The sequence below is a fragment of the Patagioenas fasciata genome, chromosome 3 (genome assembly GCF_037038585.1).
Source record: "Patagioenas fasciata isolate bPatFas1 chromosome 3, bPatFas1.hap1, whole genome shotgun sequence".
In the NCBI taxonomy this organism is placed as follows: domain Eukaryota; kingdom Metazoa; phylum Chordata; class Aves; order Columbiformes; family Columbidae; genus Patagioenas; species Patagioenas fasciata.
This window is the reverse complement of record NC_092522.1, coordinates 34,681,489-34,700,725: the sequence shown is the minus strand read 5'-3', so window position 1 is coordinate 34,700,725 and position 19,237 is coordinate 34,681,489. Positions and strand designations below refer to the sequence as shown.

Below are 19,237 nucleotides of genomic sequence, written 5' to 3'. Positions count from 1 at the left end.
AGATTAACTCTTTTTAAGAGAAAACATAGGCCCTAATTCAGCTGAGTGCTGAATTGATTTTAGTTTTCCCAAAATGGATACACAGGCTCGAGTGTGTCACTGACTTACAGCCAACACTTAACCACAAGATTCCCAATTTCAAGTTTTTCTTTACAAGCCAGCCAAGTTTAAAAACCATGGACTAAGACTCCATAATGCCTTTAAGTTTAAACTACACAGACCAAACCCAGTAGGATCTTCTGGAGCATACAACATTGCCCTAACTCTGCTCCAATCAAATCACTTCAAGAAACACCTTCAACTTTAACCTAAGCACAGGATACTTCAAATATGCATACATGGTCCTTTACCTTTAATAACGAAGGCTTCAGTTACCAAACGCAGCACGTACAGAGGTTCATCTTTTGTTGGAAGGTCATCAATTCCTGCTTTTGCATACATGCTGACAGCATCTCTGTAGGATCCCTCAACGTAATGAAGCTTTCCTAGGATCAGCAGAGCCTCTGTCATATACTTAGGCTGAAAAGGAAGGGGGAGAGGAAAAGAGTGTTTATGTGGTAAAATACTAGACAGAAAGAATGAGGTACTCCAGAACAAATTAAGCAGACTCATAATGCTTTCCTCTCAACATTGCTAGCTCTGCAGGTAAAAATAGGAAGGATTTAAGTGTCTAGAGATCTTAGGGCTATGCTCATAAGAGCAGCAGGCAAAAACGGTCAGGCAACTACTTTAGAGTTCAGTTTGGAAATACCCATAAGCTACCTCTTTGGTTCCAGCTGACCTACTATACTGATTCAACAGGCACAGATAGCACATAAAAGCCTGGAATTGTCAGAACTGCCTACATACACACCAAGAAAATCCCATGTTTTTCAACTAGGCATAAAGCATCACTTTTTAGTCAAGTGCTTCCCTCTCCTCTGTACATTTAATCGAAGAGCAAGAAAGCTTCCAAATTACCTTACGAAGGAATTTTCAGGAAGCAGCAGAAAAACAGAAGGCATGCCTGCTATTTCTAAGATTTGTTTGGTTTCTTAAGGATAGAAAACATACATACAAAACTTTGTAACAACAACAAAAAAAATCTCAGTAAAATACACCCATTCAGGTAATTTTTATGGTTTGGAAAGCTTCCTAAGCCTTCGCACTCTTTTTCTTTTTAATATGTGCCGACAACACAGGGTCAATACTGCATGAGTAGCCAAGTCACCACTAACAAAGAAATAGTAATGGCAATTTGTGCAGCCAAACCTAACACCTGGAAGTATTCAGTGGTTCTGGCTGTTACTTGGGCTAAAGCATAACGAAGGGTTGGATGGACTCCCCTTCCTTCCCCTCCTCCTTTTAACTTTTTAAATATGACAACTATCAAGAAGTTAGGAACAAGGAATTCCTCTAGAAAAGTTGCTGCATGCTTGCTCCCTGGAAATTGACATGATAGAAGTGTAACATACACTTCCAAGCTAGCTAGCCTGCAAGTTTCAAGACCAAAAGTAGCAGAAGTCTAGAACAGACTGTTGTAATCCATCATCTTTTTAAAGGCAGTTAAGCAACTGTGTGTCCAAGGACACCAACACAGCAGCAGCCATCGAGGCAGTCATAAAACACTCCTAAAGCGTCGCAGTTGAGTTGACAGGCAGCTACCAACCATGCACCCAGACCACAAAATAAAAGCATAACTTTGCGTACCTCCTCTGGCAGAGACTGAAAGCAAAGCAAGGCTGTAAATCTGGTCTCACACCACAACCTTAAGTGTCTGACAGCAGCCTGCAGAACATTTTAGTTCTGATCTGGAGCTAACCAAGTGTACACAATTCCCTCAGACCAGGAGCAGCAGCCGGTCACACAGCTGTGCTGGCCTGACAGAACTGTTACGTGGCCATGACCTACCACCCCAGAGAATTCCCAGAAGTTTATCCTGCTTTTTTTCTAATAAAAAAATAAACAGGATATATATTTGTACCACATAATTTGTTTGCATATGAAAAAAACAAGCCTCCCAATAGAAGACACAGCAAAGGGGTACAGAACTAGCAGCCCATTAGTAATATCTACAATACAGCACTGTACGTACAGGGACATGAACATGCAACACCAACATCTTGTACCAGACTAATAATCACATGAAAGAAGCATCCAGTTGGCAGGAATTATGACAGAGCCCACTTACTCGCAGTTTTCCTCTGCTTAAGATACTGGTCAAATACTGTTTGGCTTCACTCAGTTTTGGCTCATTCTTCTCTGACAGTGGAATGGAGTCCTTTAGTTTAGAAAAGTTTTCCTTCAAACATTCTTCCAGCAGAGCCTCTGCAAGCAGCATATTCCCATAGTCCTCTGAAAGCACATACCAACCAACAGTAAACATCACTTACTGCTGTACTGTTGATAAATATCATTAACAAAAGCAAAACAACACACCTTGGAGACAAACAAACAGTAACTCAAGTGAGGGGGTAAGGAAGAAGTAGCAGACAAAGTTCCATTAACTTCTAGCTATTAGAAATAGTACGTTTCCTATGAAAAAATAAAACAACATTTTTGTTTAACTTGAAGACTTTAATTTTGAAAGCACGGTTCATTCATGTGTTGTCACTAATATAACAGTTAAGAATTTTCATTACAAAACTCACTTTAAAAAGTATAAGACCAATCTTTGCAAACATTTAAGTCCATGCTTTAGATTTACAAATGTAGAAGCATGAAATGCATGCTTTAGACTACAGATATGCAATGAATTTCATAGCAGAAGAGTAACCACATCAGTAACTTTAAAGATTTCCCTGAAAGTTCACAGGAAAAAAAAGATCATTTAAGCACATTCTATACATCCACTACTAAAAAAAACACAAGGGTTGATCCAGTGACATAACTAACAAGCCACATAAAAATATTTCGACATTAAAATCCATTCCAGTTCACAGTTCCACAGAAGAGAAACTCAAATATAGGCAGTAGCACTGGATACGGCATGAGGCATCATGAGATGCTGCAATCATGGGCTGAAAAAACACTTTCATTTGCCAGGGTACTTGGAGTTCTTGCATGATGGGTCCAGTTCTGCAGTTCATTTATTCATAAAGGTAGCACCTCAATCACCTGACTAGTGGGTCAAGCTGGGTAAGAAAATCTTTGTAAAGCAAAGAGCCAAGGCCTACATTTCATATTTACTTCAAGTTTCCAAGTCTGAAATTCTAGAACGTAGGAAACACAATAATGTAACTATTTCTATATTTCCAGTCCATGGGACAGCTTAACCCCACTTACTAGCTATACATTACATAAAGCATTAATAATCAACTTGCGGGGTTTTATTTTAGATGTTTTGTTGTCGTGGCTTGAGTGTTCAACTGCATATCAAATTATAACCATAACTTTTCCCTGCTAAACTACAGGTCTACAACTAACTTGCATGAACAAAGTATTTGTACATAAAATGGGAAGTGTTAAGCGTTCAAGTACATTTTCCCTCAGTCTGGCATGTGATCATCTCTAAACAACACTGAAGAGCTTTCGGGTAGCCACTGATCTCTTAACCAAACCTAAGGAATTACATAAGATCTTATACAACCAAGAAATAAATATACACAATCTCTCAAATACTACTATTAAAAATCCTATCTAGGCACACACACTACAATTCCTACAAACACAAAACTGTAGCTAGTCCCTTGGTGGAAGAAAATTTCTGTAGTAATAACAAACCATTACTCTCTCATAACTAGGAAGTTACGAAGACATAGCAGCAAATTAACAATGTTTTTACAGCAAACATACTGTTGTTATGCCTCTTACTTACATGGGAACAAATGAATACGCACTCTTCAACTATTAATGCCCTGAAAGTGTACAATGATCTCTGCACCCAGGAAGTGCTACCGAAACCTGACTGAAGTTCAAAGGTTGGCCGTGCGGTTCTCAACACAGGGCTCCATCTGCATCATGTAGACTCTTGAAAAGCCTCGTATATAAACACGTAGTAGGCTACCAATATCCCCCCCGCCATGCTTTCCCACTGTGACATTTATTGCACTCCAGCAAACCACTCTAGGGACACATCCTAGAAACACTCCCCTAAAGAAGTTGGTTTATTCATAGAAATAGCTTATCTGGCTTCAGTGGCAGAGCCTCTCACACCAGTGCGGTGGCGAGGACCAGGTCCTCTTCACAACCTACGGTTGCTGACCACGGACACAGAATTTTACATTTCTAAGTTAGACTGCCTCACTTCTTACAATCTATTTCATTTAAAAATAAGCAAAGTAGTTGTGTTGTAACAGGAAAGAAAAAAAAAAAATAAAGAGAATACATTGGCTATTTATGGAACATGTCTTACATGCAAAGGGATACTTGGATGAGCCCAAGCCTTTAAATAAGGCAGTCCCCCCTCAGAAATGCAGGGAGACAACTTAGGAGCATGCAGAGCCAGTGGGGAAAAGGCAAGAGAGAATCAGCACACGTATCGAGAAGCTGAAGAGAGACGTTTGCAAACACGGGTGATTTCGGCCGGTAGCCCAGCCGAACTGGTGATATTAAAGCACGGAGCCCAAGCCGTCAGCTGCCTCCAGGTGCTCAGCGATGTGAGGGCAACACCCCAAAGGCGCAGAAGCCGCCGAGCGAGCGCTGCTGCCCCTTCCTCCCAGGACAGCCCCGCGCAACCCGCTTCCCCAGGGGCTCGGAGGCGCTGACATGAGGAGGAAGCAGAGCTTTTGCTTCCTCAACGCCGGCTCCCGGGCTCCGGCCGCATCAGAGCCAGCCCTGCCGACCGCCGCGAGGCTGGGGCGCCTCCGGGGGGACACGGGGCGACACCCCACTCCCTCCGCCGCTGCTCCCCAGCCCTCTCCCGCTGCCCCGAGGCACTGGAGAACCGCACGTGCCGCCCGCATCAGCCCACCAGGCCGGGGCTGCCGAGCCCCAGGAGGCGGCACGGACCGACAAACCGACCCCACCGACGCCCGAGCGGTCCGGTAACGGCGGCTGCCTGGCCGCACTGCTGTGCTCTGCTCCGCTCCGCCCTGCCCGCCGCCGCTTACCCGCGTCCTGCGCGCTCCCCGCCGCCGCCTTGCGCGGGGGCCGTGCCGGCGGCAGCAACTGCTGGGCCAGGTGCCGGAGCTGCGCCCATTGCCCCTCCGCCCGGCACCGCTCGATCTCCCCCTCCAGCTTCACGTGCAAGTGCAAGCCCTTAGCCGCCATCTTAGCGCCGCGCCCGCCCCGCCCCTCCCGCCCGGCTGGCGGGGTGTCCCCGGCGGCAGCGCCCGGGAGGTGCCTGCAGCGTGTGCGGGGCCGCGGCTCCGGGCGGGACGGCGTGGGTCCCACCTGCCGCCAGGTGCCCGGCAAGGCGTGTGCGGGCCAGAAGGTTCCCCACTAGAGGCCTGTGCCTGGGGACGGCGGCTTCTTCACGTGGACTCCAGCCACGGCCGCCCCTCGCTCGACGCCTGGGCCGGAGAACCGCACCCTCGCACCGGCAGGGCGCTGCCCGCCCAGGGCACTGTGTCTACCCGCCTGCCGCACGCAGTGGCTCCGCGGCGCCCGGGAAACACCGGCACTGCTGCGGTGCCACTGGGTTTCGCAGAATCACAGAATGTTCGGGGTTGGAAGGGACCTCTGGAGATCATTTCTTCCAACCCACCTGCTAAAGCAGGTTCACCCAGAGCAGATGGCACAGGAATGTGTCCAGGTGGGTCGTGGATGTCTCTGGAGGAGATTCCACAACCTCTCTGGGCAGCCTGTTCCAGTGCTGTCACCCTCAAAGCAAAGAAGTTTCCTCTCATATTCATAAGGAACCCCTCATGGTTCAGTCTGTGCCCATTGCCCCCTTTGCTGCCCTGCCACCAAGGCCCCGGGGCTCCCTTGGTGGGAAGGGCCAGGATCAATGCTCCCTTACCAAGTCACCTGCACCCCATGCCCCCTTCATCAGCTGTTCCTGACACCCACTGCACCCCTTGGGAAGCAGTTTCAGGCCCGCACCACTTCCCCAGATCGGCATTTGCTCAGAGGGTTGATAACCCCTAGAGGCAAAAGCAACTTCTATCGAGGCACCAAGCACACAAGTAATGAGGCCTTCGACATGCGGTGAGAGGATGAAGTGAACAAACAGTTTATAAACTACAAGGGTGATGGTGCCACAGTTCCCAGTCCCAGGCAGGGAGAACACAACAGTTCATTTGTGGAAGGGGCTGCCGGGATGGGAAGGCGCAGGGCAAGCCGGGGACGGCCACAGGGACACACTGGGCTTTGGCTGCTCCTTCTTGCTCTCCCAGTGCCAGCACCGTTGCCACGCCTCGTCTCACAGAATCACAGAATGTCGGGGACTGGAAGGGACCTCTAAAGATCATCCAGTCCAATGCCCCCGCTGGAGCAGGAACACTCACACGAAGTTACACAGGGATGTGCCCAGGCGGGTTTTGAATGTCTCCAGAGAAGGAGACTCCACAACCCCCTGGGCAGCCTGGTCCAGTGCTCTGTCACCCTCACTGAGAAGAAGTTCATTCTCATAGTTAAGTGGAACCTCCTGTGTTCCAGTTTGTACCCATTACCCCTTGCCCTATCATTGGCTGTCACCGAGAAGAGCCTGGCTCCATCCTCCTGACACTCACCCTTTATATATTTATAAACATTAATAAGGTCAACCGTCAGTCTCCTCCAAACTAAAGAGACTCAGCTCCCTCAGCCTTTCCTCATAAGGAAGATGCTCCACTCCATCATCTTCATGGCTCTGCACTGGACTCTCTCCAGCAGTTCCCTGTCCTTCTGAAACTGAGGGGCTCAGAACTGGACACAATATTCCAGGTGTGATCTCACCAGGGCAGAGCAGAGGGGAAGGAGAACCTCTCTCGACCTACTGACCACCCCCCTTCTAATACACCCCAGGTACCATTGGCCTTCCTGGCCACAAGGGCACAGTGCTGGCTCATGGTCATCCTGCTGTCCACCAGGACCCCCAGGTCCCTTTCCCCTACAGCCCTTACTTACCTCACAGCCCCTTGCAAGCAGGCTCCCTCCCCACATCTGACACCCTTTGCCCAGCATCACGGGCCTCAACCAAGGCCAACTCCACACCCATTCCATCACCCGCCCCCGACCCGGCCATTATCGTGGCAACGCCACTCGCCCTCTCCCTGCCTCCTCAGCCCACTGGTCAGCCCACAGCCCTCAGCCCATCATTTTCTTTAAAACATATTTTTATAGCATATTTTAATCTATCTTTCATTGACTTTGCTCTCAGGATGTTTTAGCATAGCCCTGGTCATGAAACAGAGCTATACAACCTTGAGTGGTATAAAACCTCTTCCAAAATGCTGGAGTATTCAAAAAAGGCTTAAATTCTAAATATGTCTGCAATGTAATAGCAATATCACACAGCTGGTACAAACAGGTACAGGAGATCCTATGCCATCTGGGTGATAACTTCTTGTTGCAGGTCCTGAGAGAAGTGTCCAGGAAAGGTGACTTCCTAGATTTGCTACTCCTAACAGAGAGGGTCTTGTGGGTGAAGTGGCAATTGGTAGCTGCCTTGGCCTCAGTGGCCATGAAGCAGTCAGATTTAAAATTTGTGCTAACAGGAGGAAAACTGGCGGCTAGTCCTCAACTCTAGATATGAGGAGAGCAGATTTCAGGCTGCTCAGAGAACTACTCAGTAAGATTCCCTGGGAGGAAGCCTTTGAAGGTGCTGTGGTTGCTTGTTAAGTACTGCCTACTAAAAGCACAGGACAAGGGAATTCCAAAATGCCGAAAGTCTAGCAGGCAAGGCAAAAGCCAGCTTGGCTGAGTAGGGATCTTCTTGAAATGTGGCGAAAAAGAGAATTATATGGTCAGTGGAAGCAAGGTCAGGCATCATGGGAGGACCACAGAGATGCTGCTCGCCACTGTAGAGACAAAATTCGCACAGTCAAAGCTCCATTAGAATTGAAGCTGGCCAGTACTGTGAGGGACAATAAAAAGGGCTTCTTAAAATATGTTAATGGCAAAAGGCAAACCAGAAATAACACTGGCCTGTTACTCGATGAGCATAGTCACCTCATAAACAGCAACACAGACAAAGCCAAGACGTTTAATGCCTTCTTTGCCTTGCTCTTCAACACCGAAGGTGGACTTGGGGGTCCCCATAGCCCTGGGTTAGAGAACCATGGCTGTGTGAACAATAAACTCCCAACCAATCCAGAACTTGTGCAGGATTTGCTGCTCCAGCTAGATCCCCACAAGTCTATGGGGCCTGATGGGATTCATCCAAGGGTGCTTAAAGAGCTGGCCAACGTCACAGCAAGACCTCTCTCTGTGATTTTCCAATGGTCCTGGAAATCTGGAGAGGTCCCAGATGACTTGAAGCTGGTAAAGGTTGTTCCAATCTACAAGAAGGGCAACAGGGATGACCCTGGCAACAAATAGCCTGTCAGTCTCACTTTTGTGCCTGCCTAAATTATGGAGAAGATTATTCTGGGAGTTACTAAAAAAATACCTGAATGGCAACACAGTCATTGGTCCCAGCCAGCACGGGTTCATGAGGGGAAAGTCCTGCTTAACAAACTTGATTTCTTTCTGTGACAAGGTTACCCATCTAGTTGACCAAGGGAAGCATGTCAATGTGATCTTTTGGGATTTCTGTAAAGCCTTTGATACTGTCCCTCACAGTATCCTCCTGGACAAGATCGGCAGAACCAATGTTGGGCAGAACCAAAGTTTAGGGTCATGGGGATGTGGGGGAAGGTAAAGGAGGGGACACCTGGTGGGGGAAAGGGATTCCCTGTGACACAGGACGGAACCAATGTTGTGCGGAACCAAAGTTCAGGATCGCAGGGGTGTGTGTGGGGAAGGTAAAGGAGGGGACAGCAGGGGAAGGGATTCCATGTGACACGGAGCAGAGCCAATGTTGTGCGGAACCAAAGTTCAGGATCGCAGGGAGTGTGTGTGGGGAAGGCAAAGGAGGGGACACCGGGGGTGGACCGTACAGCAGGTGCCTGTCACTGGTTTGTGGGGGGCTGTATGTCCCTGCCAGGGGCTTTTCTGTTTCTGGTGCCGCCTGATGGGTGAAGGGTTGTTCTTGCAGGCAGGTTTGGATGTGATTCCAAGGTCCTCGGTTTCTATTATGTTAATTATAACTACTTATTTACTGTCAAACGTTGAGAATAAAATATTAAACAAGAGTAACTAGGAGAGTCTTTGGGAGTAAATGGTGCCTATAATCTACTCTGGCTATTACTTAAAACTCTGCAGACAGTGATTACCCCCAATTTACATATTAAAATTTAAAATAGCAGAATATAAATACTGCAGCACTAATTGGAAGTAATGCCTGTAGAGAAAAATCTCTAGTTCATACTAAAAGAAATAAAAAAGTGCGCTAGTTAATCCACTTAGTAGTAAAGTAACAAGGAAAATATTGGAGTGTAAATAAATACAAGAAATATGATTTAGAAACCAGTAATGACTACATGTAATTGCAGCTATTACTTAACGAACTAGGCAGTAATTATTCCAAATCTGTACTGTAATTAAAAGAATTACTAGTTTGGAAAATAGTACTTTTTAAATTATAAAGGCAGAAAACAAATTTGGGGTCATTAATAGCTTTGTTTAAACATAACCATAATTAAATAAGTTGCAGACATGAATGACTCTGTATTGGAAACAAAATAAGGGAGTTTTAGATTTTAAGCCAAGTAGGATTGGAAACTAATCCGGAGTGTTTAATGCTTAAATTATAACACAGCCGGAAGTAAGTTTGGAGGCAATAGTGCCTCCTGCTTAGAACCAAAATAGCAATCGAAGCTTTAGGTTTTTAAAGATGGAGAAATGAAAAGGAATCATTAAATAATGGACACGTGTAGGTATTAAAAAAAATTGCCAGGTGGTAATGATTCCCAACATAATTTTAAAAGATTTAGGTGTAAGATAGAAGTAAAATGAGAAAACCATCGGAGTCATGACTGTCTATATTGAAACATAGCCTTTTTTTTTTTTTTTCCAGGGAGAGGGAGAAATAATCACAGGGGCTTATTATTTCCCAGTAGAGCTAAAATAAAAATAAAGCAACATACATCCGACTTAAAATAAGTTACATTTAATTTTCAAAATATGTAGAACACTAATTGGGTATCATTGATGCATGTTAGTGATTTCATAAAATGTCCCGAGTTGGAAGGGACCCACAAAGATCATCAAGTCCAACTCCTGTCCCTGCACAGGACAACCCCACAGTTCACACCATGTGTCTGAGGGCTTGTCCAGTCTCTTCTTGAACACTGTCAGGATTGGGGCCGTGACACGTCCCTGGGGAGCCTGTTCCAGTGTCCACCACCCTCTGGGGGAAGAATCTTTTCCTCATGTCCAACCCCAGCAGCCCACCAAGCCCCTTCTGCAGACCCCTATGCACCCCCTCTCCACTAAGCCCCTCCACAGAATCACAGAATGTCAGGGATTGGAAGGTACCTCAAAAGATCACCTAGTCCAAGCCCCCTGCCGGAGCTGGAACACCCACACGAAGTTACACAGGAATGTGTCCAGGCAGGTTTTGAATGTCTCCAGAGAAGGAGACTCTACAACCCCCCTGGGCAGCCTGGTCCAGTGCTCTGTCACCCTCACTGAGAAGAAGTTTCTTCTCAAATTTAAATGGAACCTCCTGTGTTTCAGTTTGAACCCATTACCCCTTGTCCTATCATTGGTTGTCACCGAGAAGAGCCTGGCTTCATCCTCCTGACACTCATCCTTTACATATTTAAAAACATTAACAAGGTCACCACTCAGTCTCCTCCCAGCTAAAGAGCTCCAGCTCCCTCAGCCTTTCCTCATAAGGGAGATGCTCCACTCCCTTAATCATCTTTGTTGCCCTGCACTGGACTCTCTCCAGCAGTTCCCTGTCCTTCTGGAACTGAGGGGCCCAGAACTGGACACGATATTCCAGGCATGGTCTCACAAGGGCAGAGCAGAGGGCAAGGAGATCCTCTCTCGACCTACTAACCACCCCCCTTCTAACACAGCCCAGGTACCATTGGCCTTCCTGGCCACAAGGGCACAGTGCTGGCTCATGGTCATCCTGCTGTCCACCAGGACCCCCAGGTCCCTTTCCCCTACACTGCTCTCTAACAGGTCGTTCCCCAACTTATACTGGTACCTGGGGTCGTTCCTGCGCAGATGCAAGACTCTACACTTGCCCTTGTTATATTTCATTAAATTTTTCCCCGCCCAACTCTCCAGCCTCTCCAGGTCTCTGGATGGCAGCACACCCTTCTGGCGTGTCAGCCACTCCTCCCAGCTTGGTGTCATCAGCAAACTTGCTGACACTGCACTCTAGTCCCGCATCCTCCGCTGGGGAAACGGCTGGTTGGATCCCCACGGTGCGCCCTCCGAAAGGCCGGTTCTCCCCACGGTGCGCCCTCCGAAAGGCCGGTTCTCCCCACGGTGCGCCCTCCGAAAGGCCGGTTCTCCCCCCGGCCGCCGGTGCGTGTCTCTCCCTGGCCGTGTCCGCTGGCGGCCCCGCCCCGCGCTGGGCGGGCCGCTCCACCTGCCGCTCCGCGAGCGCTCCACGTGGAGTTCCGAGAGCGGTGCCGCCGCCACCGCCCCGCGGAAAGGTGCAGCCAATGAGCGGCAAGAGAGGGCGGGGCGGGAACGCGGCGCGTGCGCGGGGTCAGAGGTGAGCCCGGGATGGTGGCCGGTGCGCCCGGAGAGCGCGGCACGGACGGTGCATCGGCCGCGGGGTGCGTAGCCTGGCGGCGGGGCCGCTCCGCCCGGTCCGGCAGCAGGGATCTGTGGGGCCGGGGAGAGGAGGAGCGGGGGTGATGCGGCCTGGGCGGGGGGCGGGCAGCGGGCAGTGCGGTGCCGTGCCGTGCTAGCCGTCCGGGCCTCCAGCACCGCGCTGTGCCGGGGCTGGCTGCAGCGGGCGCTACTGGGGGTGGGAGAAGATACGCGGTGGGCTCTCTGCGCCACTCCCGCCGCCGAAGCGCTTCAGCGTCTCCCGTGCATGTGCAGTGAGCGCTGCAATGGCCGCTGCAGCTTTAACGTTGTGTGTTGCTTAGGTCTTAATGGATCTAGTGATTAGATGCAACCCCTGATGCTGTAGGGACCTTTGCTCCCATAGCTGTGGGGCAGGGCTGTGTGGGGCTGGTGTACATGGCGTGTCTAAGCTACGTGGAGACCCAAGCACAGCTAAAGAGTGCACATTTGCTGCATGAAGGGAAAGAGAAAAAAAGTCATTCTCTGAAAATTACAGCACACTTCCTTGAAATAGAGACCCTCATAGAAATTCTGAATTGGAGCTCCCTGGGTTTCTGCTTGCTAAGTGCTTAAAATAAAGCGAGTTCTTATATTCTAGAACTTAGTGGGGTTATTCCTATGCAGTGCGTGAATCTGCTGAAAATATATTGCATTTGTCATCTGTTTTTTTGGGGGCCGGGGGGAATGTTTTCCTTTTTGTAGGAGATCATGATGGCCCGAAGGATTATTAGAATACGTTTACTGTTCTGCTTTCTGGCTGCATTCTTCATCTCTGCTCTAGCTGAGGAACACGTAGGAGAGAGTCAACATGGAAATATTCGCCTTGATAAGAACTTGGTACAAGATAAAGAGTATGTGTTCCGTGTTCTAAAAATGTAAACTTTACTCTTAATGATTTGCTTATCTCTTAAGTCTTGTTACATGAGTTGGACTTAAACCTATGTCACCCTCTTTTCTCAGAATGTTGTATGACTAGCTGGAGTCAGATGTGAGACATGCTTGCTTGATATGTTTCTGGAGATACTAGTCCTAGAGAGGTCTCTCTAGAGTCTTTAGCCCTATCCATACTATAAAGAATTTCTTACAGGAATCCTGCATACCTAGATCGATATACTTTAGACAAAATCATATTCTGAACAGGAGGAGTGAGAGGGTTTTTTTTTCTTCTTCTTCATACCAAGCAGTGGTATATGCAAATAACTCTCCAGAATACTTCATGTTTGACTGGGAAAGATCTTCCTTCAGTTCCTGAGCTTTGGAAAACAGCCAAAAGGAGATTTGGAGCACTGCTTCACTTGTTTTGATAACCTGCTAAGTAGGCCAGAAGAAATAGAAATAGCTGTCTAAGGTATTAGAGGCTGCCACAGCACCTGTAACAAACAAACTTTGAGCCCCCTTCATCTTAGTATAAAACTGTAGCTTTCGGTTGTCCAGGGTGCTTTTAGAAATACAATATTTCCTGTGTACTTCACTGTCTGATCAAGGACTAAATTTGATGTAAACAGAGCATTAGATATTAACTGACACATATGTTGTGGTTTTGTTTACTTTTTTTTAGCCACATCATGGAACATTTGGAGGGTGTTATTGAGAAACCAGAATCTGAGATGTCTCCACAAGAGTTGCAGCTTCATTACTTCAAAATGCATGATTATGATGGCAATAATTTGCTAGATGGATTAGAACTTGCTACTGCTATATCGCATGTCCACAAAGAGGTAGGTGGAATTTTGTAAGAGCATGTGTGTTTGGAAACAGTTTTTTCTAAAAGCAGCTTGCAATAGAACAGAACAGTCACAACACATCTTCAGTGCAGTTACAGTTTGACTGAAAATTGGATTATTTTTCCCCCAATAGTTTTGGTTTGATTTATAAATGCTTTATCACAACTTTTCATGTCACATTGTAATTTTTAAGAAGTCGCTATTGTAGTTTAAACTTTAGAGTGAGGAGGGACTGTAAAGTGAAAATTATTTGACAGAGGGGGGGATACTTTGGTAGGCAGGTATAGGAAGAAAGCAAAATTATCCAAAATGGGATAATGCTGGTGAAGTTTTATAGAAATAGCATGTGATACAATGCTCTTCAAGATTCTAAGGCCACTGTTCTCAACTCCAAACTGCTACTGCCATGAATACACAAACTGTAAGAGACCTCTTGCACAAAATTATTATTAGAAGAACCAGTCACTGTCTTTTTGTCACCTTTTTCTAAACACAAACTCTCTTTCCAGCTAGGAACACTTAAGGACAAAGTAGGAAGATAGAGTCCTTAGGAAGACAATGCCAACACGTTATCTTGTACCTTTTGGAAATTACATTTCAGAATAGTGTGACTCCTTGCATACACCTGTACCAAAAAATACCTGGCCAAGAACAGAATAATGACTTTCTGTTTCTTGTGCAAAGACACCTCTCTGTATTCCCCTTTGCTTGTACAAGGGTGAGACTAAGAATTTTACTGACTTTAAGCTATAGCACTGGATTTTTTTTGCTACTGTTTTACTGTCAAGCTCTGCATTTTGCAAGTTCGGATGCACAGGAAGGTGTTTCTGTACTGCATGGAAATTAGTGTCTGTACTACGTCAAGATCCAAATTAAGAATACATCTGTTAGATTATTATCCATCATTATACACTGTGCTATTTAGCTTTTAGAACTTTTGACTAACAATATTAGGTGGATACACAGTGCTTGTTCTGAATGTTAGTGCCAAATTAGGCACCAAACATGAATAGCTTAACAAAAAATTAGTTGTCAGTAATCTGTCATATGTGCCAGTAGATGGGAAACACTGCTAAACTGTTCAATGTGGTTTTGTTCTTGTAGGAAGGTGGTGAGCATACCCAGGCAATGAAAGAAGAAGAGCTGATTAATCTAATAGATGATGTCTTAAGAGATGATGATAAGAACAACGACGGATACATTGACTATGCAGAATTTGCAAAATCACTGGAATAAGGTTTTGCGGGGGGCCTGTTTCTTCTTCTAACTACATGGAAATGTGAACTAGTATAATGTGATTCATTACTGTCTCATATCAGCCTCTGTGCTGTGAGAAGGAGAGGTGTACCAGTTCCAGCTGAGTTTATTTGAAAGTTGTATGTGTTAAGAGACTGGCTAACTTGGAGCAAGAGCCGTGTTTGACTATATGTAGCTACACATTTGAATCTTGAAGCATGAAAGCGTCAACAGTGCTCGCAAAGGGTACAGCTGGCAAACTCTCCAGTACCTGTGTATGAATACTAAATAGATCATACTATATCTAAATTTCAGTTTTTCTGTTGTTGGGTTATATAGTACGTGTTTGCTTACATCTCCTATTTAAACACACAAAATACCTAGAACGCCAGAAAAGATTACTGCCTATAGTTGTGTTTCAAGGATAAATGTCCTTACCTTCCCACTAATGCCAAAGGAAACTTCTCTCTTGAAAGAGGAATTATAGAGGAAAAGTGTTTGAATGTGGTTTATGTTTGAGATCCACATGATACCATATGAACTTTAACAGAGTCTTAGAAATAAATTGAGTATTTTAAAATATATGTACTTCCTAGCATACCCCTATATTTTACAAAGAACTGTGTATACATGTGTTACTCAATTTCTTCTTGCCTTTTACAGATTTACCTTTTATATTTTAATTTACTGCTTTTTTTCCTCTACCTTCTGTGGTGTTTTCTTAAGAAAATGAAAGTATTTTTATTACATTTTATGTTGTGTTAATGCCATATAGCGTTTACTAGAGTAGCTTCTGCTATCTCATTTTGAAGGTCACAATAACAGTAAACCAGTTTAATAGAAAAGCTTCTGTTCAATTTGGTTTTTACAGTATTAGCCAGCACGATAATCTGAGATTGCTGCCTTGTTAAGGTTTAAGTTCATATTCCTTGACATTTAAATTATGGTATTACTTTCAGAAGGTGTTTCATAGCTAACTGTTTCAAGATACTCAAGTGTGTGCAAATTAACATGGTTCTAGAAATGTTTTCCTTGTCTTGACTCAATTAAGTCAAGCAGTTTAAGGATACTAGAGAAGTGATGTATTGCTGAAATCTTAAATTGCATTCTATCATTATCCATTAATAGAGAATCTAAATGTTAGTGTATTTCTGTAAAATGTATAAAGAGCTATTTTGTGTACAAAATTATTCTTATACAGGAGAAACATTTGTAAAAGGAATTATTTCCTCTGTTTAAATGTTTGTGCAATGAATCCTGAGTGTTGGACTTTTTTCTTGTACTAATTATTTATTTTGATACCTTTGTGGCCCGGGTTGTGCTGGTTCTACAAGCAATAAAAGTAAGTTGGGGTTCCTGCACTCTGGAGCCAGACACAGAAGGCTGGAAGTCCTAGTGGGAAACATACCTAAATTTTTTGATGTATTTTTAAGCCATTCTTTCTTACAAGCAGTCATCTTAAAAGTTCTTCTTTCAGTTGAAGCATTTTTTAAAATATCTTTTTTGAGGGTAGTTCATCTGGAGTGAATATTGAATCAGAAGAAAGTATAGAAAATGTTTGCAGATAGGAGGCGAGAAGAGGTTAAGCTCATCAGCTTTGGACGCTTAAAGTAGGTTGCCTGTAGACCTGCCAACTCTTATGTGCTTATTGCATTAGCTTCTGACTTTCAGATTTATTTGGGATGAAAGGGCAAGACCAGTGAACTGACCTTTATACACCTCTTGTAAAAATCATTATTTTTCTTACCAACTGCAGTCTGTAAACTTAGTCCAGCAACTGCCTACCAGGCACATTTATATACATACGTTGTATTTGTATATATATTTATTAACAGCTATTGTATGTGGCAAAAGACATGCATCACAGAAGCTTTATCTCAGAAATAATTATGATAGACACAGGTAATGTGAACATTGTTTACCAACCATTTTAAACTTTTTTTTAGGGGTACAGAAGTATGTATAAATAGAAGAATTATTTACCAAAAACGGAGAACAAAATTGTCACCTTTGATTTCATGATGCATGAAGAAAGATCAAAACAAAACTTTTGCTTTCCTAGAAAGAACAGTTCAAGAAATGCTACCCAGGCTGAAACCTGCATCATCATATCTTTATGCAGCCTCCTAAAACAAATACACATAATTAAGTGCACTTAAATGGTTTAACAGCTGTCTACAGAGCTTTCTCAGTTATTAGCTAGAAAAGTGCAACATTGCTGAGAGTGAAGGTGAATCGTACTTTTTTTTAAAAAAAATATAACTAATTTGTGTGCTCCTTGTAGCTCATGCAGTACCCTAAATATGCTGGCGCAGGTCATATATACATATATATAATATGAAACAGAAATACTATATTACGGAAAAATGACAGCCTTTACTACAGAAGTACAAAGCTGTTTTCACTTCTGTAGAACAGATATTATCTCCATTTCACAGATAAAAAGCAGAAAAGCTGTATGATTTACTGAAGGTCAGTCACATCCCTGGTAGAAACAAAAAGCCAGGAGGATGCTGCCGTGTGCGATCTTCACCTCTTCCTAGTCCCTGATCTGAAGGGATGGGAATTAGTTTCCCCATTAGAGGAGAACACATCTGGCCTTGCGTTACTGTATATACTATGTACCCAGTCTGCTTTTACCTCACAAAACATTGTATAATCTAGCACCTACAGAAAATACTTAAACTTGTTCTTAAAGTACTCCTGAACTGAGCTGGTATTTGTACTACTTGATCTAGAATGTAGTCTGTATATGAAGAAGAAACATCTTTACTGCTTTTCCAGTGCCTATCAGAACGCTGTTAATGGCAAGAATGACTGCCTGGAACTTCCCAGCCACAGTTTTGTCTGCATATTCACTCAGACTTTACCACCTTTGTTTTTGTCTTAGTCACCTATGACCTCAGAATGTCTCCAAATTAATTAAGGAATGGTTACAGCCTTGCAAATCCTTATTGCATCTGAAACATTTATTTACGATGACAATTCACAAATGGAAGAAGAGTAACTCAGGAATAATGTCATAATCGATACAGCCACTAGATAGCGTATTGACCCTGCACATTTGATTCCCTGTGACTGAGTAACCTGGATTTCTCTAAACCATCACCCCCTACTCTGATTATAGGCAAGGCCTGCTCCTCTGTCTTCCAACACCACATTGCCAGTAAGGTGCCCACATAAAAACTGACCATACCTGGGACTCCTTACTGGTAATTTTCATTGTTTAGGGAATCCAAATTGAGTTGAAGGGACAGTGAAGAAACTCACATTGTAATATTATTAGTAGAAATAATGGTGTAACAGGAAGGCTTTCTGATACAAGCACAACGCTTGTCCTGACTTCTTGACTATCTCTAGTTGACCTATGAGAGGGTCCGCTAGGTATCTACAGTGGTCTCAACCATCATCAAAGAACATTAGAGGGTTTTAGTAGGACCCAAAGCCTTACTGGTTTTGCATTAGACGTCAATAAGAGTTTCTGCCACTGTTCTTACAAGGTGTAGGTCCAGTGTGGTCTGATCAGCCATTTTTGCTTGCAGTGAAGCTTATGGTTTTTTCCTTCCTCTCCATTCTGGTCTCACTGTCTGCCCATTGCACCATGAAGCAGCTGCATAATGTTCTAAGTGCTTAGGAAACAAAAGAGAGCAAGGATCATTGCATACCTTAGTCTGGATTATATATTATCAGAAGGAATTTGTGTTATAAACCGTTCACCAGCACAGATCCTTTGTCCACACAGAATGAGAACCATTACAAGGGCAGTTATTAATGGCTCACAGAAGGTTTCTCTGAAGTTACATTTTTCATCCCGTTCCTCATGCTAAATTCTCAACAGCAACCTGAATCTTAAGGGCATATGGTAATTGTCACGACCTTCCTCAGCTGAGCAGCAGTTTACAAGTAGGTAGAGGGCAGTGTAACATATGACTCAAAGTTGACTGCCAGATATGACATTTTACAAGAAATGAGTACTGCAGCGACCACAGTGTCAGCTTCTGCCACTTGATCCAACTGAGTGACTGACAGCACTAGATTTCAAGAAGGCAGGTGTCAATAAACTCAGAGAATGGGTAGGGAAGATCTCATAAGAGGCAAATCTAAGGGAAAAAACCAAATTATGGAGAGCTGTCAGTTCCTTCAGGACATGCTAATAAGAAACCAAGTGCAACCTATATCAGTTTAGATGAAAGTAAGGAAATTCAGCAGGACATCTAACTCACAACTTTTGAATTGACCACAAGCATGGAAGAGAGACTTATTATAGCTGTAAAGTAGAAACTAGGTCAGCTGATTGAGAACCAAGCACAATACTGTGTTCATGGGGGTGCTGGGGGTGTATACAGTTCATAAAGACTATGCACAAGATGCAGCTAGCAAAACTTACCAAAGTAAAATACATTTTACAGGTAGGGTTGCAAGAAAAAGACAGAGGGAAGTCTGGACCACTACTCAAAGACGGAGGGATGCTATCAGCAGAGGATGTTAAGAAAGCTGAAGAGTTTGATGTTCTTTTTTTTTTCCTCTCCTTTTCATCAGTCTTTATTAAAAAGGTCAAAACCAAGCAGACAGTG

At 44.6% G+C, this 19,237-nt stretch overlaps 2 protein-coding genes across 5 annotated transcripts in view; one reads left to right on the top strand and one right to left on the bottom strand.

Moving 5' to 3' along the window:
* The window catches only part of TTC7A (tetratricopeptide repeat domain 7A), a 195,344-nt gene extending 190,144 nt beyond the window's left edge, over positions 1 to 5,200 (bottom strand). For 3 of the 4 annotated variants that reach the window (XM_071806103.1, XM_071806101.1, XM_065833824.2), the window contains exons 1-3: positions 5,031 to 5,200; positions 2,171 to 2,334; positions 351 to 519 (exon numbers count right to left, since the gene is read on the bottom strand). In XM_071806103.1, coding sequence (XP_071662204.1) covers positions 351 to 519; positions 2,171 to 2,334; positions 5,031 to 5,190 — 493 coding nt within the window. In that variant the 5' untranslated portion in view covers positions 5,191 to 5,200. Of the gene's footprint in view, positions 1 to 350; positions 520 to 2,170; positions 2,335 to 3,796; positions 3,849 to 5,030 lie in introns of those variants that run through there. The other variant, XM_071806102.1, reaches the window with a different exon arrangement.
* Positions 5,201 to 11,593: 6,393 nt separating this feature from the next.
* Positions 11,594 to 15,918, top strand: MCFD2 (multiple coagulation factor deficiency 2, ER cargo receptor complex subunit). Its single transcript, XM_065833826.2, has 4 exons — positions 11,594 to 11,687; positions 12,406 to 12,554; positions 13,262 to 13,421; positions 14,532 to 15,918. Exons 2-4 carry the CDS (start codon positions 12,412 to 12,414, stop codon positions 14,661 to 14,663), a joined length of 435 nt encoding a protein of 144 aa, XP_065689898.1. The 5' UTR covers positions 11,594 to 11,687; positions 12,406 to 12,411; the 3' UTR covers positions 14,664 to 15,918.
* The last annotated feature ends 3,319 nt before the right edge of the window (positions 15,919 to 19,237 follow it).

Bases quoted from the DNA above. Each gene is read 5' to 3' on its own strand.
- MCFD2 (XM_065833826.2), top strand. From the start codon at position 12,412: ATGATGGCCCGAAGGATTATTAGAATACGTTTACTGTTCTGCTTTCTG. The intron at 12,555-13,261 runs GTATGTGTTCCG...ACTTTTTTTTAG, and splicing joins AACTTGGTACAAGATAAAGA to CCACATCATGGAACATTTGG. The intron at 13,422-14,531 runs GTAGGTGGAATT...TTGTTCTTGTAG, and splicing joins TATCGCATGTCCACAAAGAG to GAAGGTGGTGAGCATACCCA.